The 23,844-nt window shown below is 42.9% G+C and overlaps 1 protein-coding gene and 1 long non-coding RNA gene across 2 annotated transcripts in view; one reads left to right on the top strand and one right to left on the bottom strand.

Moving 5' to 3' along the window:
* LOC128880970 (uncharacterized) overlaps nucleotides 1–23,844 on the top strand; it is a 153,828-nt gene that overhangs the window by 51,896 nt on the left and 78,088 nt on the right. The window lies entirely within an intron of this gene.
* LOC128880965 (somatostatin receptor type 2-like) overlaps nucleotides 11,334–23,844 on the bottom strand; it is an 83,379-nt gene continuing 70,868 nt past the window's right edge. The window contains exon 2 of the mRNA XM_054131576.1: nucleotides 11,334–17,654. Within this exon, the coding sequence (XP_053987551.1) occupies nucleotides 15,899–17,167 (1,269 nt within the window). The 5' untranslated portion in view covers nucleotides 17,168–17,654 and the 3' untranslated portion in view covers nucleotides 11,334–15,898. The remainder of the gene's footprint in view (nucleotides 17,655–23,844) is intronic.

The following is a 23,844-nucleotide window of genomic DNA, read 5'->3' as shown; positions in this document are numbered from 1 at the left end:
TTGTATCGAATGCTGGGTTATGGCTGCTCGCGTCTTCGGGGAGGGGAATACTCGATTTACGAGAATGTTGAGAGAATAATCGCTTTTTATAGTGTTTTCATATCGTACGTTGGACGTCGCTCATGCCGAAAACATAACGATAATTATTTTTTATTTTGCAGTCGTTTGAACGACAGGGGTGGTTTATTTTATGAAATGCCAGGTTTGTTAAACGTATTTCTTTGAGATGACGTGCTTGCAAAATTTAATTACAAAAGAAGTACACGGAATAATATGCGTAACGCCATGTACGGAACATTTTACTTCCTGCTTCATACTCAATTATCGATGTTGGTATTTTGCCCTCGTTGATCCAACTTGTTTGTCCCGACGCCGACGTACCTGTTCCAAATAAAATACTGTGGTTAGAAAAACTTGTCTGTTGTTCCATGAAATAGGATAAATAGTTTACCATATTGCTGCACGAAGTTCAGTCCACAGGTCAATTTAACTTTATACTAGCATACATTCGATTTAGTCTCGAGGCTGCTTTTGAGGGGACATTCTAGCGTAGAAGTTTTAAACAATCGATTTCTTCGGTTACCTTAGCTACAAAATTGAAGAAGTTATAGCATATTTTGGTTGCAATTAATGCACTAATCGATTAGCTCATTGTTTTTTAAAATTCCCTTTATAATATAAATTCAAATAACTATTGTAGTATGCATAAATACAGATGTAGCTTTCATCTAACGGTATATAAAATTAATACAAAAGAATAGCCAGAAAATAACCCGTAGTAATGTTACAATTTTTATGTGACTGGTGGAGTTAATCGATTTGAGCAATGAACGACTCATATAGGGATAAATTAAACTATGTATAAGACAACTTTTTTTACAAGCCTTCACAGTCTTCATATAACGAAATTTCGTCGTCGAAAAAATTCATGAATGGTGTGCAAACATATGCACACCTGTAGTAAGTTCTGTGAAGAAACTTCCATTCATTCTTTCCAAAAAATCTACGCTAGAATACCCTCTCAATCAAACAACCAGCAGCTTGTCGTCATCGACCGTTGGCACAGTTTCTTCTCCCGTCAACTCGGCTTAGATTCCTCTTCTTTTCGCAACCTTTGCCCGAGTGGACTCGACCTTGGTCGAGGTTTTATTAGGATTGTCGCTTGACGAACGTCCATCGGAAATCGATCGTTCGGATACGCGAACCTTTAGGCAGGCCCTCGCAGGTCGCACCCGACGCTTCATTAAAAGGATCGCAGACGGATTGATGGTTGTACGAAGCTTCGTTCCATCGAAGTCTCGTCCAACAATTCGAACAAATCGAATTCTCCGCGTTGTTCTGGAAAGCATCTGTTATTTACAGATCGTTACTTCCGCAATTAAGTGGTCGATGCGCTATCACGGATTTTCGAGGAGCTCCGAAATTCGTTTTCCTTCGAGCTTTCGGGATTGTGCTATCGATGCTCGGTGTAAATGAGCCGAAAACGTGGGTTCGAAATAAGCAAGCATTGCGTCGAACATGGTAGAAACGTGCACGGAAGTAATGGAAAATGCTTTTATCCGTGAGCACTCCAGGCAACTTCAAATTCGAGCACCGTCGCGGAACAAGCCCCGAAGAACTGCTCTCGAGGAAACGAACCAACAGTGCACGGTATTGGAGTCTTTCTCAAATATTTCGGTAGATCTATGAAAAGGATCATTAGGATAATTAGTTTTCTTCGATGATAAAAATAACAGATAATCTATCGAGTAATACCAGAGAAGATACTGGATAGATACCGAGCGTGATTAGGTGCAATGTTTGTCGCAGGCTTAGGTATATTTAGTAATACTACGAGAATGTCAGGGTTTGTATTATCAAGCCTTGATAAATCGATCGATGTACAGCCCCGTAAAATTTCATGGTCTAATCTCGTATACGTCAGCGAGCAAGAATTAACAGGATCGGTAAATGAAGTCGGATAGAGCGGTTACCGCACCATTAGCAAGTTCTGAATGCAGTTCGCGTTAATCGGTTCCGGGACACTGAAACTGCCGACGGAGAAACTGCGATTCAACCAGCGACAGGCGACAAATTCCAAGCAAACAGTCACGGTAATCGGGAAACAAACGCGCTTATCCGGCACCAGACGCCTTTAATTTTTCTTTAAACTAATTTCTCTTCCACTTTTGAACACTCCAACAATTCAGACGAAGAAGATTTTTCGACTATCATACCTATAAAATTGAAAAAGTTGTGGTATATATTTTGGATGCATGTAAGGACAAATGAAACTGTAGGATAACTTTCTTTTTACAAGCCTTCACAGCCTTCATAAACCGAAATTCAGCAACGATTTAGACCACGAATCAGTCTGTGACAGAGAAAGTTGTTTTTTTGAGAATCTTTACTTGTGCGTCTGTGTATCAGGCTCCATGGGTAGGCCGCAATTTTTTCGTAAAATTTTTTCGTTTAACGACGAGTCAAGAGATATCTATTGATGTGTCAGTCAACAGACATCCATTATCCTCGGTGCGAGCTGCGGGTCAAGCAACTGACCGGACGTAAGTAAGTGGTAGGGACGATGTCTGCCGTAGCGGAATAAAATCGATTGTCTCGACTCCGTCGGGAATTTCGCCTGGAACGCAAGAAAACAAAGTTTGCCGTTCGACTGGATACCTTACGTCCATTCGTTCATTAAATACGAATCCATTCTTCAAACTTTATGTTTAAGTTCCGTTTTATTATTTCTTCTCGACCTGTAATTCTTTCCATCACATGGCTGTGTCTGTATCTCTGTTTCTACGCGCGATATTTTATTTAATTCGTCAATTTCTATTGCAATATAAACGTGTTATTATTAGTAAATCATAGGCGCGTATCCGGAAATATCCCATAGATTCACTGCAAGTGACAAGTAAATGCGTATGGTAATCAGAGCAGACAACCCTGATTATTCCTCAATCAGCATATGTATGATTCGAATCTCGTTGGCTCAGTAATCGGGAACAATGTCATTCCTTCCAAGAATAGGATTTGGTCTGAATTAGCTTAACCCTTTCAGACCAGAATTATTTTTTTTCTCGCACTAACGTAATTTAACTTGTAGGGGTTAACTTGGACCAAAATTAGCATGGAAAAAATAAAAAAAATTCTAATAGTGTAGTTTTCGAGGAAAACTGGTCTTTCTTTATGTGCTCAAATAAGGACATTCGCCCTAAACGATAGAATAGAATATTTTTTTAAATTTTGTGCCCTCAATTATGGACGCCAGGTCTGAAAGAATTAACGAATCTTTTTTCGCTATCTGACAAACGATTGATGGAATGGTTCCCACAGGCTGCTAATTAGCCGTTGTACGATCCTTAGAACTTCATCTTCCATTTCTCGTTTATCCAGTTCTTATTAAATACAATACACCCGACTTATTGATGTCAGAAGTGGACTCAGTCTCTGATTTATCCCAACAACATTCGTCGCGAATGTCTAACACCGTTGCGTCTCGAGATACAAGTCCCGAGCCAGTCTGCAATATGTGACTCGCGTCCCTCCTACGATCGATATCCTTCATATGTTTCCTCGAGACATTGAAATTTCGCCAGGCAACGTTCTTCTCACGAGAAGGTCTTGAAATAAATTCTTCGCCGTCTCTGTGCGACGGAGCAGAAATTTCGAGAATTCGAGTTGATTTTTACAGTCACCGAGAATTCGTTGGAGTCTTCCATTCCAGGACGAGCCAAGTTTCGTCGTTGTTTCACCTATCTCTGGACCGTCTCTGGGCACGTCTCTTTGGGAAGTTGAGCATGCGACGGGGAGGAATGAATAGAATCGCGGAGACAAGGAACGTGTAGGAATCGCTCTCGCGATTATTATCGCGCGTTTCGCTACGTCGATAAGTTCAAACGTTCCTTGAGCACCGTCGTTTAGAAATTGGAGTCGAAACGTGGCTCGTTCGTTTCGATGCCTCGAAACAATACCGAATTTGCTCGAGAGGGTAGGACGCTCTAGATGGTATAACAAAATTAATATAATGGTGTATTCTAGAAACTGTCGAGTTTGTAGGATATCGAATTGGGTGTTTCAACTTAATGATCGATAGTGTACATACACAAACACGATCCAGGAAGGATCCACGAGTTTTTTAATTTTTTTAAATCTCATGGACCGGTTTGAGAAACGCTTTTCTATTGATATTCTATTACATGGACTTCAATGTAACCCAGTATGGTTTACGTGGCGCCTAAGGTCGAGTACGTCAATCGATTAAGTTCGATAGACGAGAAGCAACCACGCAGAAGCTTCTCCTTTCGCTGTGCCACCTCTTTTATACGCCTCCACGATGACGCTGTCTCGTGTATCGAGGCTTTATTTTCCATTGGTGCCATTTTGTGTACGCTGACCAAATATATAACAGCACCTAACTTATTCTGACATCATCATTATTTTCGACGATACTGAGCGTTCGAAGATAAAACTGTATAGTTCGAAGGGACATTCTTTAAGGTTATATACGTCCTTTCTTAAATGGCAGTGCATGTTCTTGCCTGCGTTATATTATAGTCGACAGTAATAGAACTTTAACGGCCCTTAACGTCGCGAATTCCAAACGATCCGGAGGACGAAAATTTATGGCTGACAACAGAAACGAATATCGCTGCTCCTACGACAAAAGTAAAGCCGCGACGCGACGGAGATTTAATTGAAACTTGATTAAACTTCTGAGTATGTACTTTATTAAGGTTTCTTTTCTAGAAAGGGCGGTTGTTGAATTCGAAAGAATCCGACGAGATGGAAAGAGAGGTCGACGATAGGGGTTGAAAAAGAAATACGAGAAGTTCTCTTTCGGCTTATCGTTTTCTCATCACTCGTAGGAATCTCCATTCACGAAGAAGGGCCAATCGGAAACAGCGGTCCTCCACGGTTCAACGACGATTAATTCGCATCCAGTTTTGTTTCGCGCACGGTTCGTCAGTCGTTTCAGCTTCTTTCGCTAGAGATTTCCTGAATATCCGCGGGAAGACAATAGCTGACGAGAAAGGTAGAAAGAAACGGGGCCAGAAAATTGATTGAACGATGTTTCTCTCCGCGGGGAGAGAAAGAGATCCTCGAGCGAAACGAACGCGCATGGCGCGTTTCATTGCGAATCGCTGTGCAGTTTGGACGACTCTCGATAATAGAAGCAGTTAAGCGTACCAATTCTTATTCGAAACGAACAATCTTGTATTATTCGACGTTTCCTGTATATTTCGAGCAGCTGTAACCTTTCGTCCAATTTACAGTTAAGGTCGACGGCTAATCGGGTGGCGCGGAATGAAATGTCATGGAGCAATTGCAGTTCGCTCGTAATGATTTCGAAAGGTAGAGACACTAGAATTCTGAAAGAATCATTACGTGTCGGAGCCACCTTGATTGTGCAACATTTCAAAAAGATTTAGGCAAAATTTAAATGTAATAAGTATTCGTTCCTTCCATATCTATTGGAGAAATTTGTCTAATACAAACGATAGCTATTTGATGAATGCTATTTCATGCACATGAATAAATTTCATACATGTATATATTTACAATTAAAAATTTATCTGGAAACATGAAGCATTCATTCAGCAAGCAGCACATGTATACACATATTTACAATTGTAAATTTATTTAGAAACATGAAACATTCATTTAAATTAAAAATATTTCTTCAATAGAGGGTACGAATACTTTTGGGACTGGCTGCATATTCTCTCTCCTTTTCTTGGTTCCGTCGAATAAATAGATAAATGAACGAATCAGCGTACATATAGAAATATGGCATTTCCCTACTGCACTAGCGCGTATATTTAAAAAATTACCATAATTCGATCGCATAATATGCGGCCATGGCTTTGGCATTCGCGAAAATGAAAGATCTCTATGCAGCCTCCATAAACGATCGGATGGCATTATCCCGTCTCGATTGAAAGATCGGTCGTTAAAGTGGATATCCATCTTCCGTTGGCCTTCGTTTTTATGGCAGGCGTTTCGGGGACTAACGTCGCTGGAAAATGAAATTCTCGTTCGGGAAAGCTCTCTGGCCACTGACGCGACCCACGGAGACTCGAAAAATTACGCCGCGGGCCGTTAATCCAGCTCAGCGCTTCCCCAGATCCGCTTTGCCGACTTTCGTATTAAGCTCGATCACGCTTCCGTTTCGGTGAGTTATCGTCGGGACCTTATAGCCAAGGAATATGTAATTGTCCGTGAACGCATAGCTGGACATTTGCTTCGAAAAATTGCCAACAAAACGTTCCGTCTAAGCGTGCATTTTTTGCTAAATAAGGCAGACGAATGTACGAGAAAGAATAGACTACCACTTTATAGTCCAAGCCGTTTATTTTAACACTCTTTGCTTAACACTCAACGCGTTTATTGACTACTTTTATGTTTCAAACGAGCTGTTTCACGACTTTTATCTTAATGCCTTTCGAGATATGCATCTATGAATTCAACTTTTGAAAGCCCTTTTCCCTTTTATCGTCGAAAATGGCAACCATGAAGAAACGTATGGATAATAGCATGAAAATTTGAATATCTATAATCGAATCCCTCTTGCTAAGGTCACAAAATAATTTCTGGTCGACTTTTTCGTATAAATGACCTAAATACTATGCATCATAGAGTTTCATGCCTGTCGCGAGCAGTCGTCCCCGGGTCTTTGGAATTACGTGAGAATTTGTTGACAGTTTTGTTAACAACCATCTACTTCCAGAAATATTTAAAATCCTTCGTCCCTCGATACCGTGGATATTATTTTCCCTCGCGCTGAACCTTTCGCAGTCGGCAGAGTACAGTTCTTGAGTATTGGATTTATATCATGTAAATCCTATTCGGTTGATGGATGAAGTTCAGCGATACTTTGCGATTTATGTCCTTTGCGTTGGGAAGACTAGACGATGGAATATATCACGATTACGATTCGATCCGCCTTTCTGCCCTGAAGGGACGCAGAGTTACGGATTGTCTATTTATTTTTCAAATCTTGGATTGTATCATCTCACGTCGCGATACCTCGAACTCGGAACGCTATCATGATTAAAATCGTATCTCTTCGGAAATAAGGAATATTATTAATGACCCGTATGAAAACTAGGTGATTCGTTCGTGCAAATGGAGGTTGTATTATTCTTTTGTTTCATATAACGAATAACATGAAACGTAACTGTTGTTGGTAATTTGAGTAACGTAGTAAAGGTCTTTTTTTTATTTGTCACCGTTTCGGCCAATTATGCGCGTATCAATTATCTCCAGTTGGAGAGTAAAACTAAAACGATTCCGTTTTTACTCAAATTGCAACAAACAATTACGTTCTTTATTATCAATTTTTTATGTTAGTATTCTTTGTGGCTCTTCAGGCCAATTAAAAAAAAAAAAAAAACCTTATGTAAATTTCAACATTTGAGATCCTTCCAATTCATGAATACTAAGGACGAAATTATATTTCATGTTCGTGCTAGATATACAAAAAAGCGGGCACTCTTTTCCATAAAACTTTTCTTGATTATTTATACATCCATAAAGTAATCGATACTCAAATTAAATAACAAGTAATTCAACCTGATAGCAGGTTCAATCTTCTATCTCCAGTGAAGTTTTCTCGATGAATTATTTGAAATTGTGTTTCGTTGAACCTGTGGCTAGGCAAGTTGAGCGATAGGAGATTTAAAAATATAATTTAAAAAAATTATATTCGAGGGCAAGACTTTTATTTTAATTTGCTTCTTTCGCGAATCGAAGGACTTTTATCTGGGAATTAATCGATATAGAAAATGCATTAAGCATTCTCTCGACGGAAGAACTACGGCGCCTAGTTAGTTTCCACGTTTCTCACCAAATTACCCCGTCGGATGCGTTCACGCGATGGTAGCGTCGCGTTTCATTGAATATTCGATGACGTTAAATCCGGCACGTAAAGCCTCCAGACTTTAATTATCCATGCAGAGTCGAAGGTCACCAGTTCCCACGCGAATCGCATTCGCTGCACGAGTCTATAATTCCCATTCCGACGTGTGCAAGTTCTGAGAGCCCGATGTGCTACGGAAATGCATCTAATCCAGGCTTCAGTCGAGAAGATGAATTGATAAACTTTTGTGCTCGGATTAGTTCGAGTGATAATCGTTACCGTGAACAATTCAGCTACGTTGCATCGTTCTACGTATTTAGAATGATATAATGATTCTAGAGAGTAACTACATATTTAGATGAGACGTACTAAAAACATTTTTGTCACAATTTTACAACTCATATCCACGGCAAAAAGAAACAGGAATCAATTTTGTTACTTTTGACACTAGTGTCTCCTACGTACAAGTTCTGGTCGCCAAACACCTCTACAAAACACTTGTGGAAAATACAGACGATCGGAGATTGGAGTACTGGATTTAGCTTCGCTTTTCTTTCGTATCGAACGATCGGTCCAACAAACGAGATTTTTCTTTAATCTCGAATACAGTCAGTGCTGGAATTACGTCGTTCCCCGTCTAGTTTCCAGCCGTATAAAGGCATCGCGATTAAACGTTCCGCCCTCGCAGTTTTCAGCGACGTAACGGGCCGCATCCGTGACGTTAAAATTTAAATGCGATTGCAGTTTCGTTTAACGAAATTAAATACGAATTCCATGCCAGGCGCCGTATAACGACCGTAACGACGCGCGGGGATCAAGATTCCGCCTCCTTTCGCGTTATTTTAACTCTAACGTGATATCGTCGCGACGAAAGCGAACCATCGCCCACGTTTCCCTTTCCCGCTAAGAGGAACGCCGTAACGCAATTACTCGTAACGACAGGATACCTTCGATACATCGATACGCGTCATCTAGCCGACGCCGTTCGCGAAACGACTTCGGAAACATGCCACTATCCTGCGAAAACACGACGCTGAACGGAGGTCGTAACGGTGAATAATCGGGATCCATTGGTATAAAATATATAAATCTTTCTGTGTTTTGAGTTGTTTGATATTGGCAGAAAGTGCTTAAAAAAATCTAAGGTATGGCTATAAGTATACACACCCATAAATGTATGGTTTGCGAGTATATTATGCGGAAAGAATGGTAAACGAAAATTCGTTAAATTTTCAGATGATGTTTTTACAAGATTGTAATGGTTTCGAATCTTCATTGTCTCATTCACCTCCGAATTCAATTTTCGCAATCGATATCGAGAAATACCATTTGAGAATCCTGAAATACTTGAACATTAGTTCCTCCAGAAACAGGAATGGAAACACGTTAGGAATCTGGAGAATTCTGGGACACGATCGGTAGTCGTCAGCATCGTCGTCTAGCTTCTTAGGTATTCGTTTATCGAAAGGGGGTTGGTAGTTAGGGTGGAGTATCATCCTCCGTACCAACGTTATACCACAGTAGTTACGAAACATTGCGATCTATTTCCGGTTAGGTCAACGAGGAGCATCGCGAAAGACGTCCATTCCGCGTAACGGATGGTGTCGTAAAGTCAATGCCGGTGGACCAGTTCCGGTGAAAAATTGGATAACACGGAGTGCTTTACAGCGGTATTAGAAATGTTATCGCGATGATTTACAGAGCAAACAACAACACTCGACCGCTTCCATGATCTCTCGAGCTAGTGGACCCATTCGTTGTCTGTCCAATACTCGCCGTTTCTACTTATTTTGGTCCTCCATGCTTCTATCTATATAATTGCTTCAAATCAGATACAAGTTACAACTTGTGCTATTTGAACAACGAGTAATTGTACATTCGGAGACGTACCTGAATCGCTAAGTGCGCTCCAACATCGTAACCTGCGACGAAAGCCTGTTGCCCAATCGGAAACGTTTAGCTCCACTTAGGGAAAGTACCGAACAATTCGCAGCCGCCTTGCGAAGCACCGTAAAATTACTATAACTTCGCTCGTTAAAAGAATTCCAGAAGACACCTCGTAATCAGGGCTCACGATTCTCTCAGAATGTGTTTCTCATTTTCGGGACGGCAAAGGTGTCCGTAAATTTCACGGGCAGGTGTTTGAACAGGTCTCGCATAAATACCTTCGTCAGAGAATCCTACATTTCCGGGTCTGCCTCGTGACACACTTTGCACCGGGATCCTATAAACCCGGATCAAACCGGGTCTTGAAACTTCAAAGTTCGCCCCACAGAGGGTGAACTTTGCGAAAACTGAGCTAATGAGGTAGCCGTGTAAACCCGCTGCCAAGAATCTCGTCGCGATCGATGGATTATGAGTGTTACAGGTACCCAGGCTCTCTCTGATCCGATAAGCATTCGCCTGGATCCTGCTAGTCGATGCTTGTCGAACCACGGCGCATCTGGCCTCCATCGCTGGCGATCGATCTGGAATATACTCTTTGCGGTAGAAGGTTAGACGAGATGATCTCTCCCGCTATATTGTATCCCCTTTCGGAAAGGATTAACGTTTCCTTGGAACCTTCGCTGCTCGAGAACGTCGGTTGCACTCGATTTGAACGACGTGGCCGATGATAGCACAAATAATCCAATTCACCGTTTTCGATTAATATTTTAGCTGCCATGCGTGGTTTCAGGTTTCGATCGTACGATATTAATTTTATTTTTATCGAAAACGAGAGATTCGTATTTCCAGCATTACTAACGATCGATTTGGAGTATATTCTTTACAGTGGCATGTAAGATGAGGTGATCTCTCCTGGATATAATTTTGTCTATTGTTGAAAGCAAGCGAATTATTTAGATGCCATGTTTTAAATGCCTTTACCTAGTATTGCACCCTCTTTTGGGAAGGATTAACGTTTACTTCGATCTCCCGGTGCTCGACGGTTGTGGCTTGGACTCAATTCGAACGTCTGCGATATCAAAAACCGTCCAATTCACCGTTTTTAATTAATATTTCAGCTACCGCTCGAGGCTTCAGGTTTCAATCGTAATATTTCCATTGAAAACGAGGGCTTCGCGTTTCCAGCATCGCTGATTAAGTTGCTCGTATATTTCTGCGGTTTCGTAATTGACTTTAGAACCTACGGATAGGAACGCTTTCGGAGCAAATTTGCGAAAACTTTGAACGCGTTTCTAGGTAGCTCTCTCATTATTTAACTTACACTCCCGCCGCGTGGTATCGTGGATATCTAATTCATTCCTGATCGCGAGTGGTTCGCGCGTTCCAGTTATCGGTGACGCTAACGCAGACACGGGCTTAAATTGTCAAATAGAGACGAGATAACGCTGTCGATAGTTTCGGAAAAGAATTAGTTCCAATCACACGGGCGATAAGAATCGATTGCAGGGTTCGAACTCTTTCGGAAACTACTTCAACAGCGTTCCTGGCTTGCATGGACGAGTCAGCGTTTCGATGATTGGGATTTGTCTAAGGTTTTCCTCCTAAGGAACTTTTGACCCTGTTGGCAAAAGCTAAATGTGCTTCGTTAAATAAGCTTTCAGAAAGTCCAATCCAATCTGTATTTACAATTCTAACATGATCGATGAAATAGAATCAATGAACTTCTTTCAATAATCATACTTTTAAGAAAAGAGCAGAGAGGTAAGATTTCGGAATCACCTACAATTTAACATTAAACCTACCGACGTTCATTTGTAACTATTTGTATCGTAATGGGACAAATGACTAGTTTAGAGACACTTTTTTCAATAAAATGCAAAAATATTTTCAATTAAATTGGAATTAAATTGAATAATGTATGAAACAATTGTATATAATTAATATATAGCTTATAAGAACTGTATACAAATGTTTGAGAGCCGTGGTAGGTGTAATGTTAAACCTTGTTAAAGAGTCTCTTTTCACGAAATCATCCGTGCCAACTTCGCAGACCATAGTAGCAGTTCTATGTCTATTGCAAGTTTATGAGAGTACTTTTACAACGATATACATCGGTTTTCCGAACGCATTTGAGCGGGAATTACGAACGAGCCACGTAACAGTCGGGGCTTGCGCCCGTTTGCGGTTCGCGCAAGCACGTGTGTGGACTGAAATTAGCGATCCAAAACAAACTGCACTCGCACGTGACACGGTTCGGCATAGCGAAGCTCATTTTACGACCGACCTCGTCCCGAGCACGTGTACATAGCCTTCGGCGAGAGTTTCCTTCGACGCGAGACCCGGCAATAAAAAAGAGCAGCTCCAGACGGATCGCCCGTTCCATATTACCGCTTCGCGAATTACTTTTCCGATACGGAGTGAGTGAAGTAGGTAGCTCTGTTTTGACCAGCCGCTGGGAAATTGAAACGATCATTCTTGGAAAATACAAAACTGTAAGACAACGTTACCAAAAATTGTCGAACATAAGATATCTTTTTATATCTCTATCAAAATAACCCCTAAAACCTAAACATTCCACACTCCACTCGTCACAACAACAGAAAATGATCAATCTTCTGAAATGGAACAACTTTCCTCAACGCGTCAGTCCAAAGCGCGAGCTTTTCGAAAGCCAAGCCTCCCATTTCTGCTCGACGCCTTTCCTCCGTTTCGCTTGTACCGTGAATCACGCCTCGATCTCGCCTTAGAACTCGAAGCATTCAACGACAATCGTCCCGACTTTGTAAAATTTCGAGAAAGCAGGGTAACAGTTCGAGAGACGCGTAGTTCGCCATTCTTTTCTTGGGAATTTATCGTTCACCGGGGACTTCGAATAGAGCACGATGTTTGGTTTAACGTTTGACTACGTATTCCTATTGAAATGAGTAATTCGGGCGTCGCCTTTTACGGTCGTCTTGCATTCGACTTTCGAATTCATCGGGAGCAGCGAAATTCTATTCTAGAGAATACGCTGCAACGCTCGTCGAAGCTAAGAAGCCGATTGGAAGGCGAACGCCGTCGAGCAATCAGCGCTACTGTGCTTCGCGATTCACGGATTTCGGATTTATCGAGGGCCAACGAAGAATTGAGTTGTTCACTGCACAAATCGATTGACTCCACTTTTTGAAAAATTTTAAATTTAAAACTTTATATTTGTAACATCCTGAATTATAAAGATTAATACCATTAAACGGCAAAATTTGTTTGGCTATTGAGGAATAAATAATTTATTTCAGAGGCCATTTTGATCGCATTTCTCAACTTTTTGTGTTATGGAGTTAATTGATTTGTGCAACGAATGGCTCAATTCACGATTCGAATCTGTGGTTGTCAAAGGAGTATCGCTCGCGAGAGCAGTCGGTTTCGATCACACGATTGTACACATTCAATTCTCCTTACTTTATTTTATCTTACAATCACTTAGCAGATACAGAAAATTGGTACAGTTGACGATTTCCACGTTTGCTTCTTTAATACGACAATTGACGATCATGCAGCATCGATTCATCGGTAGCTCGACTTCGTTGAATCCTTATCGAATTCTAATTCGTTTGTAATCGAACCTCGCGGCACTTGCGACGCTCGTTCGCGTCCCGAGCTACGACCGAGTCAAACAAGAACCATGTTTCTTAAATGTAACGAATAAAGACTAAGTACTTCGCGGTTCTCGATCGTGATATTAGAATTTCCCTTCGATGTAGTCCGTTGGTTCGTCGTGTGCGTATATGAACGAGTCTCTGAACGAGATTATCGATGAAACTTCTACATCTAAGAAGAGCGAAAATCAATCTTTTGCAGTCGCATTTCGTTGTTGGTTCACGCTCACGTGGCCCATGATCGGTGCTTCGTTTCATCGTTCCATCGATCTAAAGGAACTTGCGTATGCAACTGCAACAAATTAACAATCATCTGCAAGGCGACCAACATTTAAAATCAGAGAGAATCGCGAATGAAAGTCAACTTTTTGCAGTCCAATTTCGTTACTGCTCTACCGAGTCTCTAAATCTGACTGCAACGAGTCAACGATCAGCCGCGAAGCGACATTCTCGTCTGAACCCGTCGAATAAACGAGTCCTCGCCGCGATTCGAAATAATGGAAGAGGGTATCGAGGAAGCAAGGAAATAAGACAGGAACTCGAGACGTCGGTCCCAGGGGAGTCTCCTCCTCGAAGCGGATTGATCTGTCTCGTTCTCGAAGACGTAAAACGGCATCGATACCTCCTTCTACGCGAAATTTGTACTACCATCCAACAGGTGGACACGCGCGAAAGTACAAATTAAAAATTTTAGTCCACTCCTAAGGAGAACAAAACGTTAATTCCCGAAACGGCGACGGTTTGTCTTTGGCACGGTAAACCACTTCCTTTCGGCTGGTTCCACGTTCTTTTTTCTTCTTCAAACCGTTTTAGCGCCTCGCAGAGCGATCGCGTTGTTCGCGTTCTGTGTTTGGTCACGATCGTTAATTCGCATCGCGCTCGGTTCCGAATGTACCTCGTCGAGAATCATTTCAGAGCTTCCTCTCGTAATTACTATTTTTTTTTTTTTTTGCAAATAATCGTAAAGCACCTGCATAAATAAGCAGTTTTTATCGACGCAACCGCGTCGATCGGCATTATTCGCAGATAAATGAACGAATCGCACAGCATGGCACAATCCGACGCGGATTTTTAAAAATCCCTGGCACTAAAACGGTTAAATAGCAATCGATTCACTTGGATACGACCGCTGTCACGTTTCAGACGTCGATTCTAATCGCTATCGATGTACAAGGCGCCCCACTCGAAGCCATTTCGACGTCATCGATCCCATCCTTTTCACAGTTTTCGAAAGGATCGATCTCGTGTATCGGTACGCAAGGACGGTCGTTGCCGAGGAACAGTGTGTGGAACATCCACCGCGACATCGATTCTAGTGTTCTAGGTCGCGTTAGGTTTGCACTACCGTAATTGCTGAATATTACAACACGCAACGGGAAAAGTATACCCATGTCCCCGGAAACCTGACAAAATGACATCAAATAGAAGGATTCCTTCGTCGTAGATTCAAGGTAAAGAGCAGGCATGAATAACACCTTTCGAGTGGGACATCCTATACATAAAACTTAGTTTCGTTCGTTCAGATTTCTTTTCTGAGTCGAGAATCGTAAGAAAATAAGACTCGTCGCAGATTACGAAGCAGAGCCATTGAATTGGTGCGCATCCTTAGAATCCATCCGTCTTAACCTGCTCTAAACCAGTCCCGTTCGCCAAGGTGCACTCGTCAACACTGAAACGTCATCAATTATCTCGGCTGTTATCCAAGGTTAGGTAAGCGAAGAGGCTTCCGCTCTCGAGCCATTCACGGCGAAGAGTAATGGCGGAGCGTGTGCCACGGTTGCCGCGAGTCAGAGAGCACTCCGATTTCAATTCGCGCATTTCTATAAAGAGTAATTCGGTGTTTCTGAATAGTTTTCGCGAGATAAGACCCGTGTTTTCGCGAAGGAATCGTCGCGTTCGCGGCCGACATAGTCCAGAGGGCATGTGAGATCGATGCAAGAGGAGATCGATCGGAACACGTTGACATTCGTTGAAAAATTCGATGGACATGATTATCGACTAGCCCTCGAACGATCTTCCAGGGATCCCCATGCTCCGCTAGTCACAAATTTCCCTTTAGGATGGTGAATAATCGCTTTAAGGTATGGCGCCGCCACAAAAACTAGCTACCAGTAGTTATTGAGGCAAAATTTCGAAGCTTTCTACTTTTACGTAGTTTCGAACGCAGAATTGCTATGGTATAAACAAGAAAATGTTCAAACAATCTTTTTGCATCTTTGAAGAAAAATTATTTGAAGAAAAAGTCGTATCGAAAAATCCAAAAAAATTGTTCAAGCATTTTTTTGTTTAGATCATTGAATTCTGCGTTCAAAGCTACGTAAAAGTACAAAGTTTCAAAATTTTGTCTCGATAACTACTGGTAGCTAGTTTTTACGGCGACGCCCTCCCTTAAGAGATGTCGTTCTTCCTTCGTCTGGTCTCGGTGAATCCCGAGCTCGATGGTCACGAAGAGAAAGGCAGATTATCTCGCAATCCAAGAGGAACCGAGAGGCCACCTCTCAGCCCACTGGATCGTCAGGTATTCTCGGTGCGTTTACACCTGCGTGAGCAGTGTCAGCTGCGCTCCGTTCTTCAACGAGTCCCTGTCCCTCTGCGCGGAATCTTTCGCGTCGTTGCCTATGGTGATGTTCGACCGTGACGTCATGGTCACTGTCGTCGTGGACGTCTTACTGATCAGCAGACCTCTTTCCGCGTCCTCGTCTTCCAGTTCCAGCCTGGACTGTCCGCAGGGGACCAGTCGATTCGACTGGAGTTTTTCGGCGTTCGCCTTGTTCCTCCGCGGGAACACGCTGTTCTCGATGTGCAGCGTCGCGTTCACGTCCTTTCCGGCGGCGCAGGTGCACGCTTTCAAGAAGCTCTTCTTGAAGTTGTCGCTGAGGAACGCGTAGAGAATGGGGTTCATGGCGCTGTTGCTGTAGCTGAGGAACCCTGCCAGCAGGAAGCTGGTGATGGTGATCTTGCTTTGGCATTGCTTCGGTGGCGTGTAGATGAGAGCTACCTGGGTCAGCCAATAGGGCAGCCAACAAAGAACGTACACGGTGATCACCGTGAGGACCAGTTTGGTCACCTTGCGATGAGTGCGTTTCTTCTCCTTGGACTTGTTCTTCGGGCCGACCGTCTGCAGCTTCCTGATCACCAGGAAGTAGAAGATCAGAATGAGGACCAGCGGAATAGCGAAGCCTAGAATGAAGGTGTAAAGGGTGAAAGTGGTGTGCCCGCCGCGATCGGTGGGCCAATAGATGTTGCAGTTGCAGATGCCTTGGTCGGTCTCCATCGCGTTAGCGTACAGGAATATCGGGATCATGAAGAGGACGCTGGTGACCCAGGCGGTCAGCGAGACCATCTTCGAGATAAACGGGGTGCGCAGTTTCGAGGAAGATATCGGATGGCAAACGGCTATGTAGCGATCCGCGCTCATAATAAACAGAAAGATGCTGCTTGTGAATTGATTGATGCTCGTCGTGGTCATGTAGGCTTTGCACATGATCTTGCCGAAGATCCAACTGCGCAGGCTCATCGTAGTGACTAGAAACGGTATGCCGATCAGGAAGCACTCGTCGGCGATCGCCAGATTCACGATGTACGTGTTGGTGACCGTTTGCATATTGGAGAACCGCCGCACCACATAGATCACCAAAGTGTTCCCTAGGAGGCCTACCACGCAGACGATGGAGTAGAGGATCTGATTGACCAGCGCGATGATCGGCAGGTCAGCCTCGCAGTTCTGGATAATCGAGTCGTCGGGACTCGCCTTGCGCGCGTAATCGATGACGCTCGTGGTGCTCATTATCGAGACGTTCATCTTGACCGAGTGGTACGCGCTGTCGTAAAACGGAAGGAGCGTTCGAACCGGGTGTCGTAAATCTTCTTTTTCTCGCGGCTTTGATCGCCCGACGCTCGGGAGCGTCTCGAGCCGTTGATCCTCACGGACGATCCCTGAAATCCGAGTCTCAATCACTCAACGAAAAAGGATTGCCGCGATCTTCTAATTTCTTCCTCGTCCGTAACGCTTCCTTCTTCTCCAAACTTTCTTCTGCCGGATCGTCGGATCGAGATACGGTGCTTCGATCGCGCCGGTTAAACGCGCGTTCCTCGCGTTCCAGCGAAAAGTAGCAGGGAACCGGGAGATCTCTGAGTCGTCGACGAGCTTACGGGGGGTGGGTTCGTCATTCCGTCGGACATCAAACGATGCCTTCGTGCCTTCGCGACTGTGATAATCCGAAAAGCGTGGGTTACCAGCGCGAAATTCTCGCTTCTTTTCTCGCCAGCTCCGCCGTCGTCGGAGATGCCTGAAACAAAGGAAAAGGCGGCTTTCAGAGCTTGCAATCGGAACATCCGATAGTCGATTCGAAGACGACCGAGCTTTCAAAGAGACTCGCTTGTTACAAACGAACTTTTTACGGGGCATCGAGGGCTATTATACTCGACAGCTGCGAAGATTATATCAGTCGAACGGCTGGCATTCATTAAACGCTGACGTTAGCCTAGTTCCACGCTGTAGATCTTCGATCTAGGGTGCTCGAATAGCGTTCTCGATTGGCTTGCCGCGGAATCTCGAGATTACGGGCCCTTGAAACCCGGAAATGGTAATTTTCGCGGTCCAGCCGAAGCCAAGATTCTAATAGGGCCGGTTATACGACCAGCTTTGAGTACCTCAAGCTAGAACTTCCCGGTTTACAAAGTTTTCTATTCTCTTGTGTTACTTATTATTACACCGGGGGTGCATATTTCGATATGCAGATATTACTTTGCATACCGTATACGTTTTGCATATTTTAGATAAAGGTACGTGTACTTTACATATTTCTATTACAGTAGCGATGAATCGCAACGTGTATACTGTCTCGCGTTGACGTCGATATCGTGCGAGAAAAGAAGTTGGTATACATAAGCAATGTCGCTGATTCGTTCCACACGAACATAGCTGGCCCCTTAAGAGGTAACGCCACTGTAAATCTTTAAAAAAATCAATTTTTTATTTACAATTAATGTATCGAAAATACCCTACGTATTTCTCTGGCAATGAACATGTAGACTAAGTGATTTTTTATTTTTTTTCGAGATGCAAAGTTGCACCAACAAAAGGGGCTTCAGAATTTTGTTTTTTAATACATTCAATGTATCCTATGATGTATTATATACAGTCAGTCCCATAAGTACCCTGTATGTGCATTGAAGAAATTTGTCTAAATTAAATGACAGGTGTGATGCTTCCAAACAAATTTTTCATCATAAATATGTACGTGAATAAACTTTGCGCGTGTATATATTTACAATCAAACATTTATTTGAAAATATCAATCCTATCATTTGACTTGGACAAATTTCTTCCAATAGAGGGTACAAATACTTATGGGACTTACTGTATATTCTAACATACATATATCGAATATGTTCAATTAGTATATTTCACGTGCACGAACATCTACAGGCTACTCGTTATCGAAAAATGAAACTTTCTACCCCTAATCGATCGCAATCGAAGCTTCCTTTCGGTGATCTTTGGAGAGAAAACTCGATACCTAGGGAAACAAACGCGATCACATCGTGAAACCGAAAATCTTGTTGACAACTCGTGGGTGTAACGTAGCGACCGAAGGGATACGCAGAGATGGAAGGGCGTAGCCGTCACGGTTGATTCCTGTTGACCCGTGAAATCCGTCGGGGCGTGTCGAAAGCTGCATCGTTTCCGGCAAACCGCAAGCTTCCCGTTGCAACACGGCGCACGAGCCACAGGCGTAAGGCATTGGACAGTTTTCGCGTTGAGAAACTGGGGAACTCGGTCCCGCGGCGCCGACGTAAAACTGCGAGGATGGTCCCTGCAGCGAACACGTACCGAACGTTTACAGGATGCGCCGGAAAGAACGCAAACGGCTCCCCATAGAACAGAAGGAACTACGTGTGTCCCGCTGGTAAACACGTTGCTCGGAATACAGTACTCGGTACACCTCTGCAGGGAACACGGTGTATCCTAAATTGAGTTCCGGAATCGTAACAGGTGATCGTGTCAACCAATTTTCACGCGACAAAGAAGTTCGAAGTTGTTTCTCGATATCCTGACCTCTTCAGCCAACGTACTGGAGAATGTTCGCGTGACGGTCACTTCGTTCCAATAGGTCGTTTACTATTCGTAAATTCTTGAACTCTTGAACCTAAACCCCATGTGAGTAGAAATTCACACTTGGCTACTTTTTATTTACTTTTCAGCATTATAAAACCGATCGTGGATTTTAGTATCAAATCCCCTGTTAACAAGTTGACTGTCACACTAACATTCTTTAAAATTTCTACCGTGATTAAATTTTGTTTACACCCTATCAAAACTACATAATTAAACACTTCATCGAAATTCAAGGATTTCATTCAAGCTCATTTTCTTTGGCACTTAACTTTCAGAATTAATATTTTTAGTTGTTCAGTGAAAAGCATTGTCAGTTCTACATACATCGGTGACGTGGTGATCAACGTGTTAATGAACGGCAGAGTAGAAATTTGAAATTAGTTTCTCGATTTTGAGTCTTTTTTTCTCCGCAGAAAGAATTTCCAATTTCCGTGTGCACGGAATAACGAGAGTATTAAACAATCTCCCAGCGCTCGTAACTTTTCGTTTCATCCGCTTCCCGGTTATTTGATTGTGGAATCGGTTTTAAATCGTATCTATAAAATCGTTTATCGACGTCCTCCGACCAAAGTCACGTTCTTTCAGAGAGGAGGCTGTTATTGGGTTGTTTTTACCCTTTAAATCTTGAATGCAACCGCGTTTTTCTATCTTAGAACTCGTTTAAAGTAACTCCACGTAGCGACGATATTCTTTTTATTTGCCACGTTTTATTTTCCCACGCCTGGAAACTCTATCCTCGAACTTGCCACGGTTACATAAATGTCGTGGGTATCGTTTCATTTCCTGGAGGTTATTACTAGAAAGCTCGTGTTATTAGAAAAAAGGGGGGCTGGGGTCTACCTCGTTTCGTTTTTATTAAACGCGAGTCATTATCGGTATTCGACGGCCAAGATTATTATCGTTAAACGTATCCTTGCACGAAAAAATTAGCGAAATCCCAGCGAGCAAGCTAACGCGCACCGCGCATGATGGGAGATGCGAACGGGTTCGATGCTCAGGAAATTTTCGATCGATCCATCCTGTTGCTTTCCACGCTTGAACGATGAATCAAGCTAACGCGACAATTGGAAGATTTATCGATTCGCGTCTAAAGTGTTCGTGGACATGACTCGTTAGCTTTCGTCGCGATCGAGGAACGAGCCATCAACGACCAAACGAACGGTCTTCGCGTGAGAAAACTCGCGGAGCTTTGCAGGATAATGAGCGTCCATCGATCGCCATTACGGAGGTATCCGTCTCCGTGCCTGATAATTACCCGTGGAGTGATCGTCGTAACGTTTGAGCGATGGACTTTTCTACGCTTCTTTTTTTACCTCGACGATTTCATCTAATTCAGCTGTCGATATTTGTTAGGAATTTGAGAACGAGATAAATAACTTCTTCAAGGAAGAACACGCAGATGTCGCAGCAAAAATTTAGAATCTTTATACGAATTCAATTTATTTTATGGTTCCAGGATGGCTCGTTATAAAATCTCCGAGAATCTACTCCATTTTTTAATGAAGTGTTATGAATAGGAAGCATCGAAACACGATCCACCTACGACGATATTCTCCGTCACCGGGTAAATTATCTACCCGAACGCTCGTCGTGCTAGGAGGTAATATCAATTTGATGGAGGTGTACCTTACGAAATTTGGTTATGAATTATCGCGTTTCCTCTGGCTGGAATATATGAGATCGTTCCTCTAGTTATCGACAAGACATTATTAGGAGATTTCCCTGTAAGATCGTGAGTTACCGCGGGCGGTGTTTGGCTGAAATCCAGGGCGCGATAGCAACACGTGGCATTGCCGTATTAAATCCAGAGTTTGAGCTGAGTTAGAGCCGAGTTCTGCTAACAGTGAATCTCCGTGTTATTAACGAGCCCGGTTCTACGCTCTTCTCCGTCGCTTAGAAAGTATCCACACCTACGAGAATACCATTACGCGTACATGGTTTTCACATTAACGCAGTAGTTCCTTTATGAGAGAGACTATGGGAGCCTCTTCGAATACACGGTTGACTGAAAACAGTGAATTAAGATATATAGCGGGTAACTCTCGACAACGAATGCCGACCAAAATGGGATGTTTAAATTAAGGGCGAAACATTTGAATGCGTGTTGCAATGCACTCGGTATCTCTAAATTATTCTCCTTCCGGATTCCTGGTTGGAATGAAAAGGTGGATGGCGCGAGATCTGTAATTTTGTGTAAACGAAGCGCAACCGAGTGCCGCGGTTGCAAAAATATTAACTGTCCTCGACCGCTGCCCTGAATCGCTTTCTTTGGGCGCTGAAAGTAATCCGAGCTCGAGAAATATAATTTCAACTAAAATTTTCAACGTGTATGTGAATTTTAATGATCACGATAATAATAGTTGTTGACAATACCCAAGAATAACGTTTTGGACGTGTTGCTAATGGACGAATCGATTGTGGAAAATTAATTATTTCCCATTGAAAATTCATCGTAAAACCAAGTAAATTACAATGTGCAACAGACTCGAACCAGTTGAGTCGTGTATTCCAAATGTACCTTCTCTCGGAGCAGGTTTTACATGTGTTTGACACTCGCGATGAAAGTCACAGAGCGATATTACCGTCCCTGTTTTGTTTACAGTACGCTCCCGACGAGGCGTAGGGACAAAGAAACGTTACAGTATACCCGTTTAAAGTTTCTCGTGTAATAAACTCGTTCCCGAAAGCGGTCGTCAGTTTACCAATTCGCGGTGACATTAATTTAATACGTGTTCCGCGCAGCAAAGGGACGAAAACGGACGATTAAGTGCAGTTTTGCTAATAAATTCCGCTCCCTTTACAATATCCCAGCTACGTGCACGCGCGCGAACATACACGCGTGTCCTCGAAATCACACGTTTACGTTTATGTCGCGCGCATTCACATACACGTCGTCCCGATAAATTTAACAGGATACTACACGTGAGTCTGACTTATGAATGCCCGCTACTACTGCAACCGTCGCCGCTTATTGCGGTTCGAGATTGCGAATCGCCCAGCCAGCAGTTACCCTTTGAAGTGAGCTGGTATTCCGTGCATTGGAAAACGCAACGCAAGCAGAAAAGTACGAAGTGCTTCTCAAAGACGGTTCCGCAAACGTAACCATCAGTTTCCTCGACAATTGGATCGCTAAGTTCCTTTGTTGTTCGAGCCCTACTTCGCGATCGCGTTTCACACGGGTTTTTGTTTATCGGGATTCGGGAATTCGAGAGTCACTCCTTCCTCGCTCATCCGAGATTTTAGAACCTCGCGTTCTTGGCCAACTCGAGAACTTCTTAAATTTATTAGGGTGAATCAAAAGTTTGTGCGTTTTTTACGTTGTTCCAGTTTGTGTAATTTCTTGAAGCCATTAAAATTACTCTGAGATGAGACAAGTGGAAAGTTCTTCTTAAAAGTGAAGATAGAAAGTAGAGAGTCATGTTTCTTTAATATGATATGTTTTTGTAGAATATTGCATTGTACAGGGTGAGCCAAACTGTTACAGAGTGATAATGCTTCACCCTGTATATGAAACTTAAGAATAGCAGGATGATTGACGATCTGTAACGTTAATGAAACAAGTACAACTAAAGTCGTCGTTTGGTTTGACAAAGTCGGAAAGCCACTCGGGTCTCGTGCCTTCGATGTCGAAGCTTTTCCGATTTTAATCTTTCAAAGTCTGAGCTTCCCTGAATTCTGAAGTTCCGAGACCAGAGTTACTTCGTATTGCCAGCTTTCGAGGTAGGCTCCCTTGAACTTTCAATATCAGAGTCTTTAAGGACCCTTAGCTTTCAAGGTTGTTCGAATAGAATACATTATTAGGATGCTGGTAATATTAAACTCTCGATTATTCAAAAAGAAGGCAAAAACTATTTTATTCAGCAATTTCTGATACAATCTGTTAGCGAATAGTTTATGCTTATTGTTCCTCGTGTCCCATGGTTGTCGTGCGATCAAACGATGGGAGATCAATTGTTTTTCGAATATCGATTTCTTATTTCTGATTTATGACAATATCGTATAGATAATTTCCTACTTTCTTAGTTTATTTTCTTTAAATAAGAACCGAGCTCCCGTCAGCTTAAAAATTCCAACATTTTTCTTTGCCACCTTCTTTCCACCACCTCGACGGGCGTCTACGCGCAAGAACGCGGCGAAAAAGGAGCGAGGAAACAAATCCGGTAGTCACGTGTCGTCGAGGAGAAGAAAACCTCGAGGACTAACAGCGCAAGAAGCGTCGAGGGGCAAGGATGAAGGTGTCAGCGGTTCCCGACACCTGCGACCAGCAAAATTATAAGAAAGCCGAGCCGTTGGGGGAACGGGGACGCCTCGAAGCTGCAAAAATTTGCATCCCGGCCGACGTGTTACGTCAACAACCA

The sequence above is a fragment of the Hylaeus volcanicus genome, chromosome 8 (assembly GCF_026283585.1).
Source record: "Hylaeus volcanicus isolate JK05 chromosome 8, UHH_iyHylVolc1.0_haploid, whole genome shotgun sequence".
Lineage (NCBI taxonomy): Eukaryota > Metazoa > Arthropoda > Insecta > Hymenoptera > Colletidae > Hylaeus > Hylaeus volcanicus.
Note: the sequence above shows the minus strand (reverse complement) of the source record. Positions and strands in the feature narration are given on the sequence as shown.